This window comes from Hirundo rustica, chromosome 3 (genome assembly GCF_015227805.2).
Source record: "Hirundo rustica isolate bHirRus1 chromosome 3, bHirRus1.pri.v3, whole genome shotgun sequence".
Classification (NCBI taxonomy): domain Eukaryota; kingdom Metazoa; phylum Chordata; class Aves; order Passeriformes; family Hirundinidae; genus Hirundo; species Hirundo rustica.
The window spans coordinates 21,626,038-21,641,818 of record NC_053452.1 but is presented as its reverse complement, the minus strand read 5'-3'; the positions used below and the strand labels follow the sequence as shown (position 1 = coordinate 21,641,818).

At 36.6% G+C, this 15,781-nt stretch overlaps 1 protein-coding gene across 32 annotated transcripts in view; it reads right to left on the bottom strand.

Moving 5' to 3' along the window:
- ESRRG (estrogen related receptor gamma) overlaps positions 1 to 15,781 on the bottom strand; it is a 387,661-nt gene that overhangs the window by 45,464 nt on the left and 326,416 nt on the right. For all 32 annotated transcript variants that reach the window (XM_058420042.1, XM_040060736.2, XM_040060734.2 and 29 more), the window contains 2 exons: positions 6,852 to 6,962; positions 2,380 to 2,541 (listed from right to left, as the gene is read on the bottom strand). In XM_058420042.1, coding sequence (XP_058276025.1) covers positions 2,380 to 2,541; positions 6,852 to 6,962 — 273 coding nt within the window. The remainder of the gene's footprint in view (positions 1 to 2,379; positions 2,542 to 6,851; positions 6,963 to 15,781) is intronic.

The window sequence follows — 15,781 nt, the reverse complement described above, 5'->3', positions numbered from 1 at the left end:
GCACCAATCCAGGCTCTTCTAGAAGTTGTTCTGTGCCAAACATTAGCTGAGAGTAGGCATTCCAAGTTCAGCCATACGCCAACATTCAAAACCAAGCCACAAAAGGTCAACATATTTGCCCTTTAGCATGTCCAGCCCCTTTGCATTTTGACTGTTGGGATCAAATGGCAGACAAGAAGCACAGATTTTATCACTGTCCTCTGTTACCTGCAGGCTAATAAAAATGTTGTCTTTATTTCCTGGGTTTTTTTTAAAATTCTCATTTGTAAATGAAATCAGGTAAGTACACTTACAGGTTTACCACTGTAGATGTGGTTTGAGCTTACTTTGTACTAAAATGCTATCTTGTGGCAGGTAAGTTCCTCAAGTGGCTCAGATTTTAAATTTTCAGGGCCAGTTTATGGCATCCAATACCTTTTCCAGATTAACCAAAGCCATCATTTTAAAGGCTGCTCAGTCTCGTCCCTCTGCTCTTCCCATCCCTCCAGCCAAATCCAACCTAAACACCATATTCACAAATCAGACTGACAAAAGTTCCCCTGCAACTGCTATGGAGCCTGACTTCTTTGAGAGCTACTCTATTTTGGTTAAGGTGATCTAGGTATCTTCCAAAGATGAAACTCAAACTCACCTACTTAACTCATTTTGACTTAATTTGGGGTGCTTTATTAGCAAGCAGTGTAAGACAAAGTAGCTACTATAATATAGAGTGATGTTTAAATTAGTTTACAATTTGCTTGGGCTCATCTAGAACTGCTCTGAACAAAGCCATTCAGAAATGTCAGCTGTGTTCCTAACCACTGTAACAAATTGTTGCCTGAACGCTGCACACCTAATGACTTCAAATTAGCTGCACTGCGATATTGCCTGACAGTTCGTTACGACTGTTAGCAACATAGCCGGCGTATCATGACCAATAAATTGGTTTCAGTGTGGGCTGGGAAAGGGACTTCCATCAATTTGATTAAAGAAATTACTGTAGCATTCAAAGCATAAAGACAAACTAGTTTAAGGAGACAGAAATAAGTTAACTGTACCAGAAAAACATTGCTTGTGATACAAGAGCTTGTTTATACACCGTTTGTGGCACAGAGAATGACTAAATTTCAACTGACTGTTTTTGTTGTCATTCCTCTAAGTAAGAAAAAAAAAAAAACAACAAAACAAAAAACACTTCATAAAGGTACACATTATTATTATTATTTGATTGCATTTATATATATTGTGTTTATATTTATCCAAGATGACCCAGAATAACTGGTCAGAACAAGGGGAAGAAACCAAACAGCAAGAATATTTCTTTGCAATTACTTTTGAAACTAGAAATAAAATATCTTTAGCTCTATTAAACAAACAGCTGACTGGATTATTTATTCTACTATTAAGGTGTCCCAAAATCATATCTAAAATGAGAATGACGTATTACTCTGAGGAATTAAAGGTTATCCACTCCCATGCTTAATAAGGCTCCACTATCAAAATTAGAAAACTAATGAGCTGATGAAAATACACCAACATGCTCACTCATCTGCTGGACAAGAAAAATACCTTAAGAAACAAGAGAAAAAGCTGACCTTTTTTTGTGTGACTTTACCATTTGTGAAAGGTGAGAGACAGAACCCTGGAGACTTCTATAAGTTTGTCTGCTAGCCCACAGAGCAAGAACAAATACCTCAGCATTGAGGAGGGGCAAAAATACACCTGAAATGTTACCTGAAGGAATTGCTAATCTTCTGAGAAACCACTTTTGATGAACCCCGTTTTTCTTGCTAATAAGATTGCCAGATTGCTTTTATAATTTCAATGCATTTATGTGACGCAGACTGCAGTCCACTCTGTGCAGACCAAGGAAGCACTAAGTTGTAAGAGGAGACTTTTTGGGTCAATTCGGTTCTTTGTACTGAATTGTTGGTACAATTCAGTTCTTACACTAGACGAATGAATGAAGAGAGCAATTCCTCTGTGCCTTGCCAAAATATAACTGAAGTTTTCACCTCCTGTGGTCAGAAGTGCTGCATGCATGTAACAGAGGAGCCGTTCAAATACTGCTGAATCAGACGGCTACAGAGGAGAGGACTTGTATGACCCTTTATGCAAGGCTGATGCTCTGGATAGCAAGGGAAGTTTATCTTAATAAAAGCAACACATGAAACAAAAATCATTCTCAATGCAGCAGGTGAAACTTATTAACATGGTAACACAGCAACAACATTACTACTTCCAAGGTAAAATACGTGATCATCTAAATTATGTTCTGTGGGAATATTCTGGAGCCTTAAGAAAACTTTTATGCATTGCAGGGATAGAAACAATTAGTATTTTTTACCAGCACAGAATGATTTCTGCACGTTATCTATTTGCAATAAATACTGTATGTACCTGGAATATGCTTAGCCCATCCAATGATCACCACCAGTTCTCTGTCTGCCAGGTCACAAAGAGTGGTAAGCGCTTTGATGTCACTGTCTGGAACAGTGGGGTCAGGCATAGCATAGATCTTCTCTGGTTCAGCCACCAGCAAATGGGAGACAATCTTGTTATCTGTAAAAATGGTCCAGAACATTACAAGATCACCAGCAGCATCACTCTACACATCAAACAGATGGCTTAGATTTCAAAGTGCACAAAAATTTGTCTTAAAGACATTGAACCTAATTACACCTTATTGTAACTTCATGACCTCCTACAAGTAGTTACAGCACAAACAAATCTGATCCATTAACAGTGCTTATCAAGCCAGACATGCATGTTCTTAAGATAATAAAATCAACAGAACATAGAAATACATTTTCCCCTTTTATTACTGGAGTACAAACTTTATAGGAAAAGATTAATGCATTACAGAGTATTTTGTACTGTTCAAATAGAAATGTTTTGCCTTCATCTAATTTCCTGCAACCCACCCCACCCCTTAAAGGCAGGGGTATTTTGGAGTGAGTAAACACCACAGGCAATCAGTTTATCACTGAAATCTGTAACTTCTGTCAGTCACCCCCAACTACCATTCTCTACATACAAAACCAGGCTAACGATCTCCTTCTCATTTCTAAACAAGGAAAAAACCCTAAAATCAAAGAAAATTAAAGAGTGTAAAACTAAGCAAAGTATGAAAGTATGCAAACTCTACCTCAGGAAAGTGGTTTTGTGCAAAAAACCGATACTTTATCGTAGTCACACACTGCTTGTTTTTATCTATATAGCATTTTTATTCACGTGTTAAATATTTACTTTTTCATCCAGTTGACTTGTGACATCTATTTGGAATAATCAGTTAAGTTATATGGAAAAATGCAGAGAGGAAAAAAAGAGAAGAGCCCACAAGATTTACAATATAGTGTTGCCATTCTGTAAGTAGGATAAACATAATATGAGCACTATATCCACGTGAAGGCATGATGGAAATATTTTCTCTCTATTCAGGAGCCTGATTTACTACTCTGAGAAGGCAGAACTGAAAAGTGGGAAAAGGACTAATTCATTAAGCCTCCTAATAAAGGGTACATTACTATATTTCCCAATATATTTACATTTTATTTTTCCTGGTAAGTACATCTTTTGACCTCAAATGCACTATCAGAATTTAGAGCCCAAATGGCACCCTTTAGTGATTTTACATGAATCTGTTCCCTTCAGTGAGATAAAATGTTGTAAGGCTTCATATAAATGGGATTCCACTGTGAGAAGACACCAAGTATTTTCTGAGTGCAGAGAATGCTGCCAGAATTAGTATAATTTTCTCCATCTGCATGTAAGTCACCACACTGTTCTCCTGCAATGGAAGCTGACTGCGATGTGCCTTGCCCAGCAGTGTCAGAGAGGATCCCTCCACTAGTCCGTAAAATGCTCACTTGATTCAGATTTCTGAAACTTTACTGCTCTTTAGTGACAGACTCCTTGACTCTGATCTACTCTCTCTACAGTTTTTGCCTTACTCCAAATTCTTGTGTCAGAAGTTGTGATATATGTCAGTCCTTCATAAAATAAGCGCAAGAGCCAACTGGAAACCATCACGTCAAGCTTGTTTTATTACAAGGGGACATATTCATGCTTTATATGAACTATAGGAACTACGCCAACTGAAGCAATTTTTGATCTCAATAGTTGACTGATTATCAAACTGATTAATGAGGAATTCTATTCTTATTTAGAAATGACAGATGTAGTTTTAACTTACATTGGCAAACAGCCTTTGCAAGTTTTTTTTAATTTTTAAACAGTCTCTTCATAACCTGTTCAATTTCACACAGGAAACATGTAAGTGAGAAAAGACATTACTTCCTTCCAAATTCCAGTATTTGCAATTGGTTAGGAAGATAGGATAAATTAATAAAGAGTTTCTTAACATCCAAACAATATGCAGCTGAGGACTTCTACTTTTTGGGTTTTTAAACCATGATGAATGAATAAAAAAGCACCTTCACCCCCAAGTTCTGGTTTTTTTCCCCCTGCAGTACAAGAAATGGCCAAAGAACCACCTTCATTTGTGTATGGGGCTCCTTACCAATGGCATTCCAAAGATGATTTAGGAATATTGTCCATTTTGAGTATTTTTGAATATTGACTCAGGATTTGCAAAATCTCAAATCCTTTTTATTTTTGTAGTCAATAAAATCTGTGGGCAGGCCATTAAATTCTATGGTGAAGCTGGAAAATACAACTGAGATCAGAAGTAGGTGTAGGAAAGATCCTCCCAACACCTGCTCCTTCCTTACAGAGGGAAAAAGCTGCATGTATTGGCACATGCATTAGTATAGAACATAGGAAAATTCTGAATGTACTCAGAAAACTCCATCACTCAGGAAATTGAATAGCCATGAGCACTGTTTCTAGGTAAATCTTATTTAATGTTTCCCTAATTAGAATCAATAGAACCCAATTTTCATTCCTGTGCCTTTGTTATGCACAAACTATCAGTCAGGGTCCAGAAAATCTCCCAGGCTACTTCCACACAAAACCAATTCAACTGTTCCAAATCTGGACACTTATCTGCCAGGATTTGAAAATTAAGTTCTGAAAATGTTTATTACAAAATTGTTTTTACTTGGACAAGCCAAGGAAAATGGAGGGAGGCATGAAGATAATGAGTAATGATTTATGAGGAGGTTAGTTTATCTCAGACAACTGGAGCTTACAGAAATCGGTGTAGTTATCACCTTATAGGTAATGTAATGCACCGCGTTGCAATAATCTTGGGTTTACACAGAGATTCTTGTATTTCAGTACAACTGCATTAACCTCTGTTCATATCTTAAGGGCTTGGGGCTTTTGGGCTGGTTTTTTTTGTTGTTGTTTTTTTTTGGGGGGGGGAGGTCTGTTTTGTCTAGGCCTTTTTTGGTATGTTAGGCTATCAACATTTCTACTCAATGACAATATCAAGTAAATGAAAAACTGACAATCTGTGCACCCAGGAAAACTAAACCTCTAATGAAATTAAGCATTAGAGTTTATTAAATTTTATTGTATTATCAGAAAGTTTTTATTATAATGTGCAAAATCTGCTTAGTGCAGCCCTAGATTGTATTTACAGAACAGTGGGACAGCTTATGGAGGCTGAGTAGAAGATGCCAGATTGGACAATTGAAGGAATATAATCAGCATAATGTTTTTTGGAAAGGCAAAAGGAAACTATGCCATATGTTCACTTAAGCCTTAATTTTATGTAAAACTGGCTGCTTTTTCTTTGACACAGCTAAAATGCCCTTTCACTTACAGTTCAAAGACTGTTTATTTGCTCTCCAGATCCCCATATGCTCAAACGTATTGCACACAGCACTGTCCCCTACTGGGGAACACCATCGGAAACAGATTCCATTTTCCATCCAGCCAGGTATTTTCAGGGGCTAAAACTGACGTGTGTTGTCAAAGGCTTAGGGACAGAGGCAAATGGGAGACAAGAAGGAATCTGCCCTCCTTATTTCACTGGCTTATTTATCCATGTTAGGAGCAAATTAACCTCCTCAGCAGGACCAAGTGGACGTGCATATTCCCATCTGAATTTGGAAGAGTTTACAACACTTGATACACAGCCTGTGTGTCTTTGCAGGGTAATACACCAGCCTCTTGCACTACAGCTATAATGCTATTAAATTTACTTCATGGAATTAGTACAGTCACTGCTTGAGTTTATATAAGCCGCACAGCAAAACCCCTAACTATTTTTAGTTAATCGCAAAGAGGATGGAACTTGTATTTTAGCAGTGAGATGATCATCTCTTTCTCTCTTAATTTCAGCCTGGTGAGATACAATCAAGGACATTATTAAAACGTAACAAAACAAAACAAAGCAAAAAAAAAAAAAAAAAAAAAAAAAAAAAAAAAAAAAAAATCTATGAGGGTACTAGAGCCCAAACTACCACTTTCTGCTTTGTTATTAGTGTGGCATATTGCTGTTTTAATCTAATGCTAGGTAGTTTATTAATCTATAGGTATAAATTAATGAGGCTCTTAATGTATTTTCATTGGGAGGTTGAGCAGTCAAACTCATTTAGTTAGGGAAAACTACAAAAATCACTTTCTTGTGAAATCTGAAAGTAGAAGCTTCAATGAGCTAATGATCACAGTATGAACCATTTTATGTACCACTGAAAATAAAGATAACCTGTAAATGTAAAATTTGCACTGCATAAACCATGCTTTTATACACTTCCACCTGTAAAAACACTCTTTGTTCAACTCCACTTGAGAAAGATGAGCACATTTAAAACAAAACCTGTTAACAGCAGAATCGATGTAGTCTTCATGGTAATATTTTCTGACCCAACCCTTCCTCAACTCAGAAGGAGCTTAGCAAACAGGGCTAGGAGTCAACAGCCTGTGCTGAGAGAGAAATGTTGTGTATGTGGTGTACTCACATGGCTTTTTTGCTGGCTGAACTAGCTGAGGGTTCAGGTATGGGCTGTTCTCTGCATCTATTCTGCGCTTGTACTTCTGGCGACCTCCACGTACTCGGTCTAGGCGCACACCTACATTTGGAAACACAAGCAAACATGTAATTAAAGGCATTATGAGCGCACCTTTGAGGTAACATTCTATTTCCTGCCTTCCAATATTTATATTAAAAGCATGTTTATTTCAAAAGATTAATTTTAGAAAGCAAGGGAAATCAGCCTTACAAGTATTTGCAAGCAGTTTAGAGGTCCACACATGCAAGACTAAGTATACAACCTAATTTCCTGTTCATTTAAAACCATTCATTCATTTTTACATATTATTAAAAACAGATAGCAAGTTTAGTTTCCATTTGAAAGAGCCTAATCTTAAGTCATCTTTGCCAGAAGGAAAATTTCAAAACTGTAATAAACACCATGGATATAGAAGCATGGATATAGAATTAGAACTTTTGAAAGAATGAGTTCTGTACACAGTTTAGATAGTCAAAAACAAATTAAGATGGATTAACATGGCTAGAGAATACAAAGTAAGTATCCCTAGTAAAATAAGAATACATATGTGGCAAAAAGACTGAAATTGTTCATGAGGATTTGAAAGAAATTGTAGAGTTGTGAATTTAGATGTCATCAATGATGACTTAACGTTTGTGTTCTACGTCCATACTGTTCATTTCTTCAATACAGCATTCTGCTGCCTGGTTTGAATGGATATATAAGAGTTTACCTTCCTGAAACAAGCTGCAACTGCTCTTATTGACAAAATGGAACAAGGTGAAAGGGTGCAAAGACAGTAGGTCTTACAAAACAAGGAAATACTTTTATTTCTTTCTGAGTCACCCAGGCAGATTTCCAGACAACCCGGATGAATGTGACTAAAACCAAGCAGTAACATAACACGGAAGCTGAAGAACTTGGCACACATGCAGGACAACAGGACAAGCAATACCAAGTGCAAAATTTGTCCCTGATGACAGATTTAACAACACAGGAACACAAGGCCACATAAAGTATCAATGGCCTCTGTGAGCAATGTAATAAAGCGCAACTCACTTTCTCATTTTTCTTTTCCATGTCTATTTTAGCTCTCCTCCCTCTATGTATATTTCCTATTGCTATTATTGCGCCCCACTCTTCTACTTCCCATCCCTCTGATCCCTCCCTTACACATGAAACACCCCATGAACTGGCTTCGAGACAGCAGGGGAAGCCATCACCAAAGAAGTTACAGTTCATGTGCAAAGCAAGAAGAACACAGCACAATTTATGTGCTACCTCTGAACCTGCACTGGTAGCACAAACTAGTTACCAGGAAACAACTGTCAGCCCTCTTTCCTTTTCAAAACCCAAAAAGGATTGACTGGTTTTTGGTAAAGGAAAACTGTTTTGCCAAGTAGCCAGAAATCCGAGGCAAACTGTTGTCGGGGTGGTATTGTTTTGGTTTTTTTTGCTTGTATTTCCTGGGTTACTAACACAGAAAGGAGATGCTTGCTTTAAGGACGCAACAGACACTGACAACTATAATTCAGTGAGTTTTCTACAACACTGCTCGATAGCTTTTGCTCATCAGGAAAGCAGGTAATGATCTCCTCTACTTAAGAGTGAAATTTCACCTGGTTTACTGCTGAAGACTCTGTATGTGAGTCCATCAAACCCCAGAAGTACATTCCTCATAGTATTGTCTTCCAGTTGCATTTATGGGGATCACATGATTTAAATAGTAACACAAATGAATCACATACCCCAAGAGGTCAGTGCACAATTATGAATGAAATCTTATTTATGGTAGTTACCTATGTAACTTTGACTCATTTGTGGTTTAAGCTGTTTGATAAAATTTTTGCTGATTCAATCAACAGAGCACGGTTATTTTTGTTTTTATTTTTTTAAAAGTTATACTTAGAAATGCACAAACTACAATACCACTTAAAAAACTGATAGCTCAAACCTGTCCAGAACTAATGATAACTTACTGTTCTTCACACTTGAATCAAGAGTTTGAGCTATACCTGAAGCAAATACCATCCCGGACAATACATTGCTATAAAAACAAACAGCAAAAGACCAAGGTTTGATAGTTGAATATTCAGAAATAGGCAAAGGATTAGAACAAGCCACATGCAATATTGGTAGGATTATGAAAAAGACTGCCCAGCATCTGAAGAAAAATAGATAGAAAATGATTACTGCATAATTCAGATGCCATCCTTCTTTCTGCTTGGGAACAGATTTCATAGTGATAAAAGATGGATAGCATCAGACAGAAGTATGTTTAATCAAAAAGTAATGGAACTGAAGCTTAAATTAAAATAATATAAATCTACCAAGATGAACAATTTTTTTTACCTCTTTTGCATTAGATGAGGTACACATTCAAGCCATTCACATACTCAATGGAAGAAAATACAGAAAAATGTCATAATAGCAAAATTTTACTTAGATCCACACCCTTACCTAATATACATCACTGTATCTCTAAATAAAGCTTTCTTTTAAAAAACCCCAACTTCTAGATAACTGGGGAGCAATTGTATTGCACAGTTTCAAATTATCTAAGTCTATAATAGAACTAATTCAAATTTTAATGTGAAAATAGTTTTGACAACCTAACACCAATAGACTATAAATTAGAGCTTTATAACCCTTCCAAAAAAATTGATAGAGTTTACCATCATGTTGGCTCCTAATATTTCCTTTATCTGTAAGATATCCTATATCTATAAGGAAGTAAATACTTTGGATTTAATTTCTGATAATCTAACACACCTATTTGGTATTTCCCACGGGTCTTTACAGAAGTAAACACAGTGCAAGACATGCTTAACAAGATATACCCATCTGACATTCCGTAAATGTCAGATGTCCACTTTGGACTTTGGCAGGTAGCAAACTGAAATCCAGAGGTTCCAGAGTACATGCATGCACATTCCTCTGTAACTCCTATAGCTTGTATGAGATAATTCATTACATAAAGGTTTATTTATCAGAACAGTAGCTCTCAAGACAGTAGCAATGCCTCCTTTGTTAGAATAACAAAAAGAAGAAATAAAAATAATTTTGTCCACAAAAATTCCTCATTTGGGGCAGGAGGAGCTTTACATCAGTCACAGATGTAACTGAATTCCACACTGTCTGCATTCAGATTATTAAGGAGGATATTGTGACATCTGGAAAAATTAAGTTGACCTCTGCTTCAGCTCTGCTGTGCATTGTGGCTTCCCAAAATCTTCAGCATCTCAACCAGTCCTCAGCCATGAAGTGAAAAGAAAGGTACCCACTCTTCCCATTAAAAATCATGTAATATCTCCCAATGAACTGCATTGTTATGTATTACAATTACAGTTCTTCAGGATCAAAACATCCATTCGTGCCACTGAACAGAGCTTCACCACAGACAAGGAAGTTGATTCTTCACATTTCCTATTCTTCACATTTCACATTGCTCATTTGAAAAGCCTTCAAAAGAGAAACAACTCCAAGAGCCCTAATGGGAAAAATAGGGATGACCACAGGGTAGAAATAGGAAGAACAGGCTTGCCACCAGTTAAGAGCGAAGTTACTTTCAATGTTAAAGTGCAACACATTCACTTTACATCTCAGGACAACTCATGAAATCATCTGTTCAGGAGTGATGGGTAGTCAGAAATTTAGCTATGACTTGCAAGCCTCAAAAGAGGAGGGTTGGGCTGTAGAGCTGTAACATAGGCAGAGATGGAAACAGTGTAAATCAAATCAATGTAAAACAATGCAACTTTTTAAAACAAAGCAATTACACGTACTGATACAACATAAGAAATTCTCCAGCTACTCTTGAGGGAGTAAATGCTTTTATATAGCCACTATGTAAGATTCTACAAAAATAAGTTTGCCTCCTGGTTCCTTGCATAATCTTTGCATGATTTCTATCAAATGCTACACAACACACAAAATCACACTGGGCACTTACTCTACACTAAATGTGTCCACATAGCCTTCCACAGAAACAACTGAAGGCCAGAGCAGGTGTGCCACATGACCTACCCACCAGGTTATTATATCTAAACAACACAGGCAAACCTGAACTCATTTTCTCTGTATTTCCTCATCTGTGTCTGCCTTGCCAATAAATCTAAATTATTATTCCCATCCTGTGGTCCTTTTCTCACACTGCCTTGAAGACCTCAATGCAGGACAGATACCCGCTGTGATGATGCTACATAAGCAAAAGGATTGCTCATACCCCAGGATATTACTGATTTTGCAATTCAGGTCCTCAGTATGAAAACACTATTTATCCACGTCACCTCATTTTCCATACAGATCCAAGCCATATTAAAAGTGTATTATTTACTCCTTTCATCATCCACCACTATTTACTCCTTTATCATCCATCTCTATTCTTCTCCATCCCCTCCTTCTTACCTTGGCTACAAGCTTCCAGTGTTCATTTGTTCACTTGACCCATAAACATTCTTGTCCTTTCCACAGAGCTCTATACCCACAAGAAATTCTCAAGTTACATTGGAAGGCATTAATCCAATCCTTCAAATCAAGTCCTACCAACACCAGGACTGCCTTTATGAAATTGTTCATTACCTTTAATGAGGGAGCTTTTCATTTTGGGAAAAAAAAAAAAAATATATATAAAATTTACTTAGTAAACAACAGGTTTGAAATCAGACTCAAATGTGCAATTTTGACTTCCTTCAGGAATTTAATATTCTGTTCCCTTCCCTGTTCCCCGTACATTAACAGTCTCATGGCAAGCTGACATGTTCTACATCAATGCCACTCTGGCAAGCTCCACCTCTAACACAGCATTTGATACGTATGAAAAATATTCCTATCTCATTTTTTGAGATATGTAACTGGCTGACAGTCCATTTTCTACAGGTGTCTGCAACATTCCCGTCATTGTCTTCAATAGAGAGACACGTAAAAATGAATACCCACAAAACTGCACCTTGCCAAGCTCTAGAGGAACATCAGTAGCAGAGGTAAAAACCTCCAGATTAACAGCAAAACTGGAAAAGTGCAGAAATAATTTTAATGGCAGGTTCCATTTTGGGATAACATCTTGATAGTGTTCCAGTTCACTTGAACATACTGTGATTATTTCTAAGATTGAGTAAACTTCAGTGAATATTATAAACTCTGTTTTGCTTTTATTTACATAAACCAGAAAAACTAGTTGATTTTTCCACATGAAAACAGACAGAACATACTGAGATTTAAGAATGCACACTCATCTAAAGAGAATCATCTAGATACTCTTTAGAGACTTCAGCAACCTCTATAATTTAGGGGTAAAGTCCAGTACATTAACCCTGCAGTCTGAAAGATCTGCAGTGGAAAAAATACTTCAAACCACCAAAGACCTCCTTCAATACAGCAAGAACAGGCAAAAAAGTAACACAGATGAAGAAAAAAGATAATAAGAGCTATCGTTTTTTCTGGATCTGAATACTTGTTTTATGAGCTTCATTACGAAGATGCCAAAGAGCTTCTGCAATCAGTTTACAAAGTATTTGGATAATACCTTACGTAGGCAAAAATTCAGCTACAGATGTAAAATACGTGTCTACTAGGCAGGTAAAACATTTTGAAAACAGAGCCCTAATTCATCAAAGATGATATAAGCTATGACTCACATTAAAGTTGTCCTGATCTATGGCTGAATTAACAATTACCAGGGGAAGGCTTTGGTGTTTTGTCTTCCTATAGCCATCTCCACAATTAAACACATTATTTAGAGTAGCATAGGAAGTCTAAAAATCATCCTCCTACTTTACATTCATTTAGTACCAAAAAGTATTTGTGGGGGGGATAAAATTGGCTGTTCTCAAAAGGTGCCTATAAAGCAATTAATTCATCAACTGACTCATATAATTGACTGAAAAACAAAACAGTGTTTACGACTTTAATATCTATCTTGATCTGCGACTAGAAGTTGTTTCATTTATCTGTTCCTCTGCAACAACTTGTGAAAAACAGTTTATTATTAAAAAAAACCCCAAATAATTGGGCTAATTAAAATACTTAGTGAATTGTTCCAGGTCGAAAAATCAAGAGGAAAAATACTGCTTTTGCAAAGCAAGTGCTCCAAACCAATACTTCAGATTTTGCTTATGTTTAATAGTAAACAAAGTTTCTAGGCAACCAAATGTAAGCAGTATTTTGGAAATTTCATTTTGGGAGGAGGGGATGAGATGGCTGGATCTTTGCAAAGGAACTGATAAACACATCTCTCAGGTTAAAGCCCAGCGGTTTGTTTTTTTCAGTTTGACAAAAGAACTGATAAATGCATTACTTACACAGCTCAGTACTCAACCTCTCTTGAAAGGAACATTAACTTTGCATGAACTAATCATCTACATGCTGAAATTTTGTGCACTGTCATTTATGCATTAAACCACAAAAGAACGTGAATAAAATCCCCTTAGTTTTCCCATGTAAATGAGACTTTGTGTAAATAAATTCTATTATTTCTAAGCCCAAGTGATTTCCCTTGAAGAATGGTCCATAAACAAAGATGTTCACATGACGAAAATGCGGCATAAAATGTTTAAGAATCCTATTGTTCCTTTACATTTTTAAATGGCTCCATATGCATCCTAATCTGTGACACTCACAAATACAAATTAGGTCACATGCAACAGGTGACAAGTTTTAATTGAATGTCTTCTGTCTGCAATTCTGACAAAAGGTGAATGGAAATAAATGAGTCTGGCAAGACAGCCCTGAGCCTTACAATACCCAATACCTCATTATTTTTAAACAGCTATCTATAAACTGATGCTGACAAGCCTTGAACCTTTTATTTCTGTTCAAGAAGAGGTGAATGTGCAGGAAGAAAGAAGAAAAGAAAAAAAAGAAAAGAAAAACATGACAGCTACACTGTTGCATTAAACATGGAACACCCATTACCCAATGATTAGCACTCAAATATTACAAAAGAATATTTTTTACACTTCACCTAAGAACTTAGGAAAAAATCTGTCTCTTTTTTGGAAGAGATATACTGCATTACTAGTGCCTAAATTTGATCTTTTCCAAGTTTTATAGGACCAGATTTTCAGCAGAATTATGCTAGACTCAAGATGATTTTAAAACAGACTGAAATTAGACCAGTAAACACAGGTTATACAGCTTCCACTTCTTTTCCTTCCCTTTTCCAAAGTGAGGAAGAGTCTGTGTTGTAGCAAAATGTGCATATTTGTAAACTGCAGAACTAAGGCTGAATATAAATAAAGCCCTGGTGTTTCTGAAATGAAGCAGTTACCATTACATAATACTTCTCTCCCCACCACCTGGATTACTAATATACTAATTACTAGGAAGCAGTGTAAAATACTGGAACAGCTTCTATGAATAACACAGAAAATACTGTTGCTAATTGCACCATTAAATTTCATGTCAATGTGCTTATATATCATAAGCATACTATATGAGAGTATATGCCTTATTTTTCTAATTATTCATACAATGTCCTGGGACAAGGTGTAAGAATAAATAAAGGCAATCTATCACTAACTAAATACCACAGTTCTAACCTTAATTTATTTAAATATAATTGTAGAAGATGCTATCTTGTTTGAGAGTTCAAATTACAACCAATTTAATGAAGTGGAGCTTGCTGGGCTGTAAAGTCATTACTGCATCAATACACTTGTAACCATTACTTTAAAGGTTGACAAGCCCAGACTGGGAAAGGCAGCTTGGCTGATGATCCAAGGAGAGGGCACAGAACATCAGGAGACAGAAAGGTCAAAAAGTAAGTTTGAGCAAGGCATGCCAACGCCTGAAGGTCAAAAGCAGGCCTTTATTCTAGATCACATCACTAGAGCTTATCAAGAATTCAGGAGCTATGCCGGTGACAACTCTAATAGAAAAGAAGTCTAACTGAAGTTCTGGACCATTTGCTAGCAACTCTCAAGAGAGAAGGGAAGATTGAAATGAAATGCGTTACAATAATCAGACTGTGAAGTACCAGCAGCATGAACAAGATCTCAATACCCTTTTCAGATACAATAATGTGCAGTTCCACAATATTTCAGTTAGTGACTTGTGCGATTCTGGAATTAATCTGTGATCCAGAAATCACAGGGAAGTTCTTAATAGCGTGAGTTGAAACAGTTATACAAAATAATATCAGTTCTACTGGCACCAAGAAATATCCTGCTTAGAATTTGGATTTCTACCTACAGGAAGTGATTTCATTCTGCTGGAACAGAACCAGAAAAAACTAAAGGATGGCTCATCATACTAGAGCTTTAAAACGGATGTAAAATTCACTGAAATATTAAGTTTTTTACCCTAACAAATATGATACCTAACCCTGGGTTTTTTTTCTGTTTTTTTTTTTTTTTTTTTCTCCTTAGGGACAAAATCTTTCTCATCTTCCTCAAGGAGCAGCCAATTCTGTGATGACCTGTATAAGAGTAAGACAAGCAAAATTTACTTTCCAAATTGCACTAACCTGGCAAATTAACTGAGACTTACCTTTAGGGCTAAGATGGCTTTATAATGCCACTTGAGCCTAAACTGGCCTCAGTGCAAATATGTATTTTTCTCACAGAATTCTGGATTTCTCCAAGGCTTATTCATGAAAACATTTTTGACAATGTCTTTTCTCTTATTACATCCATAACAAGCCTATCTCTGCCATCTTCCTCATATTTATGTACTAAGTAATTATGAGCTATATTTCTTTTGGTGAAACACTGTGGCATTTTTCCCTGCTTTTTCTCTATTCTTTTAAAGAGTAACATCACAATCTGTGGAACTGCATCCATTTCAGACATGATCCTTCAGGCTTCCTCAAAAGGTACGGCAGAATTCTGAACTTCTCTCTGTCATCTGCACGCTATTTTATGGCTCTACAGGATCTAGTGCAGTGGGCACAACGGCAGAAA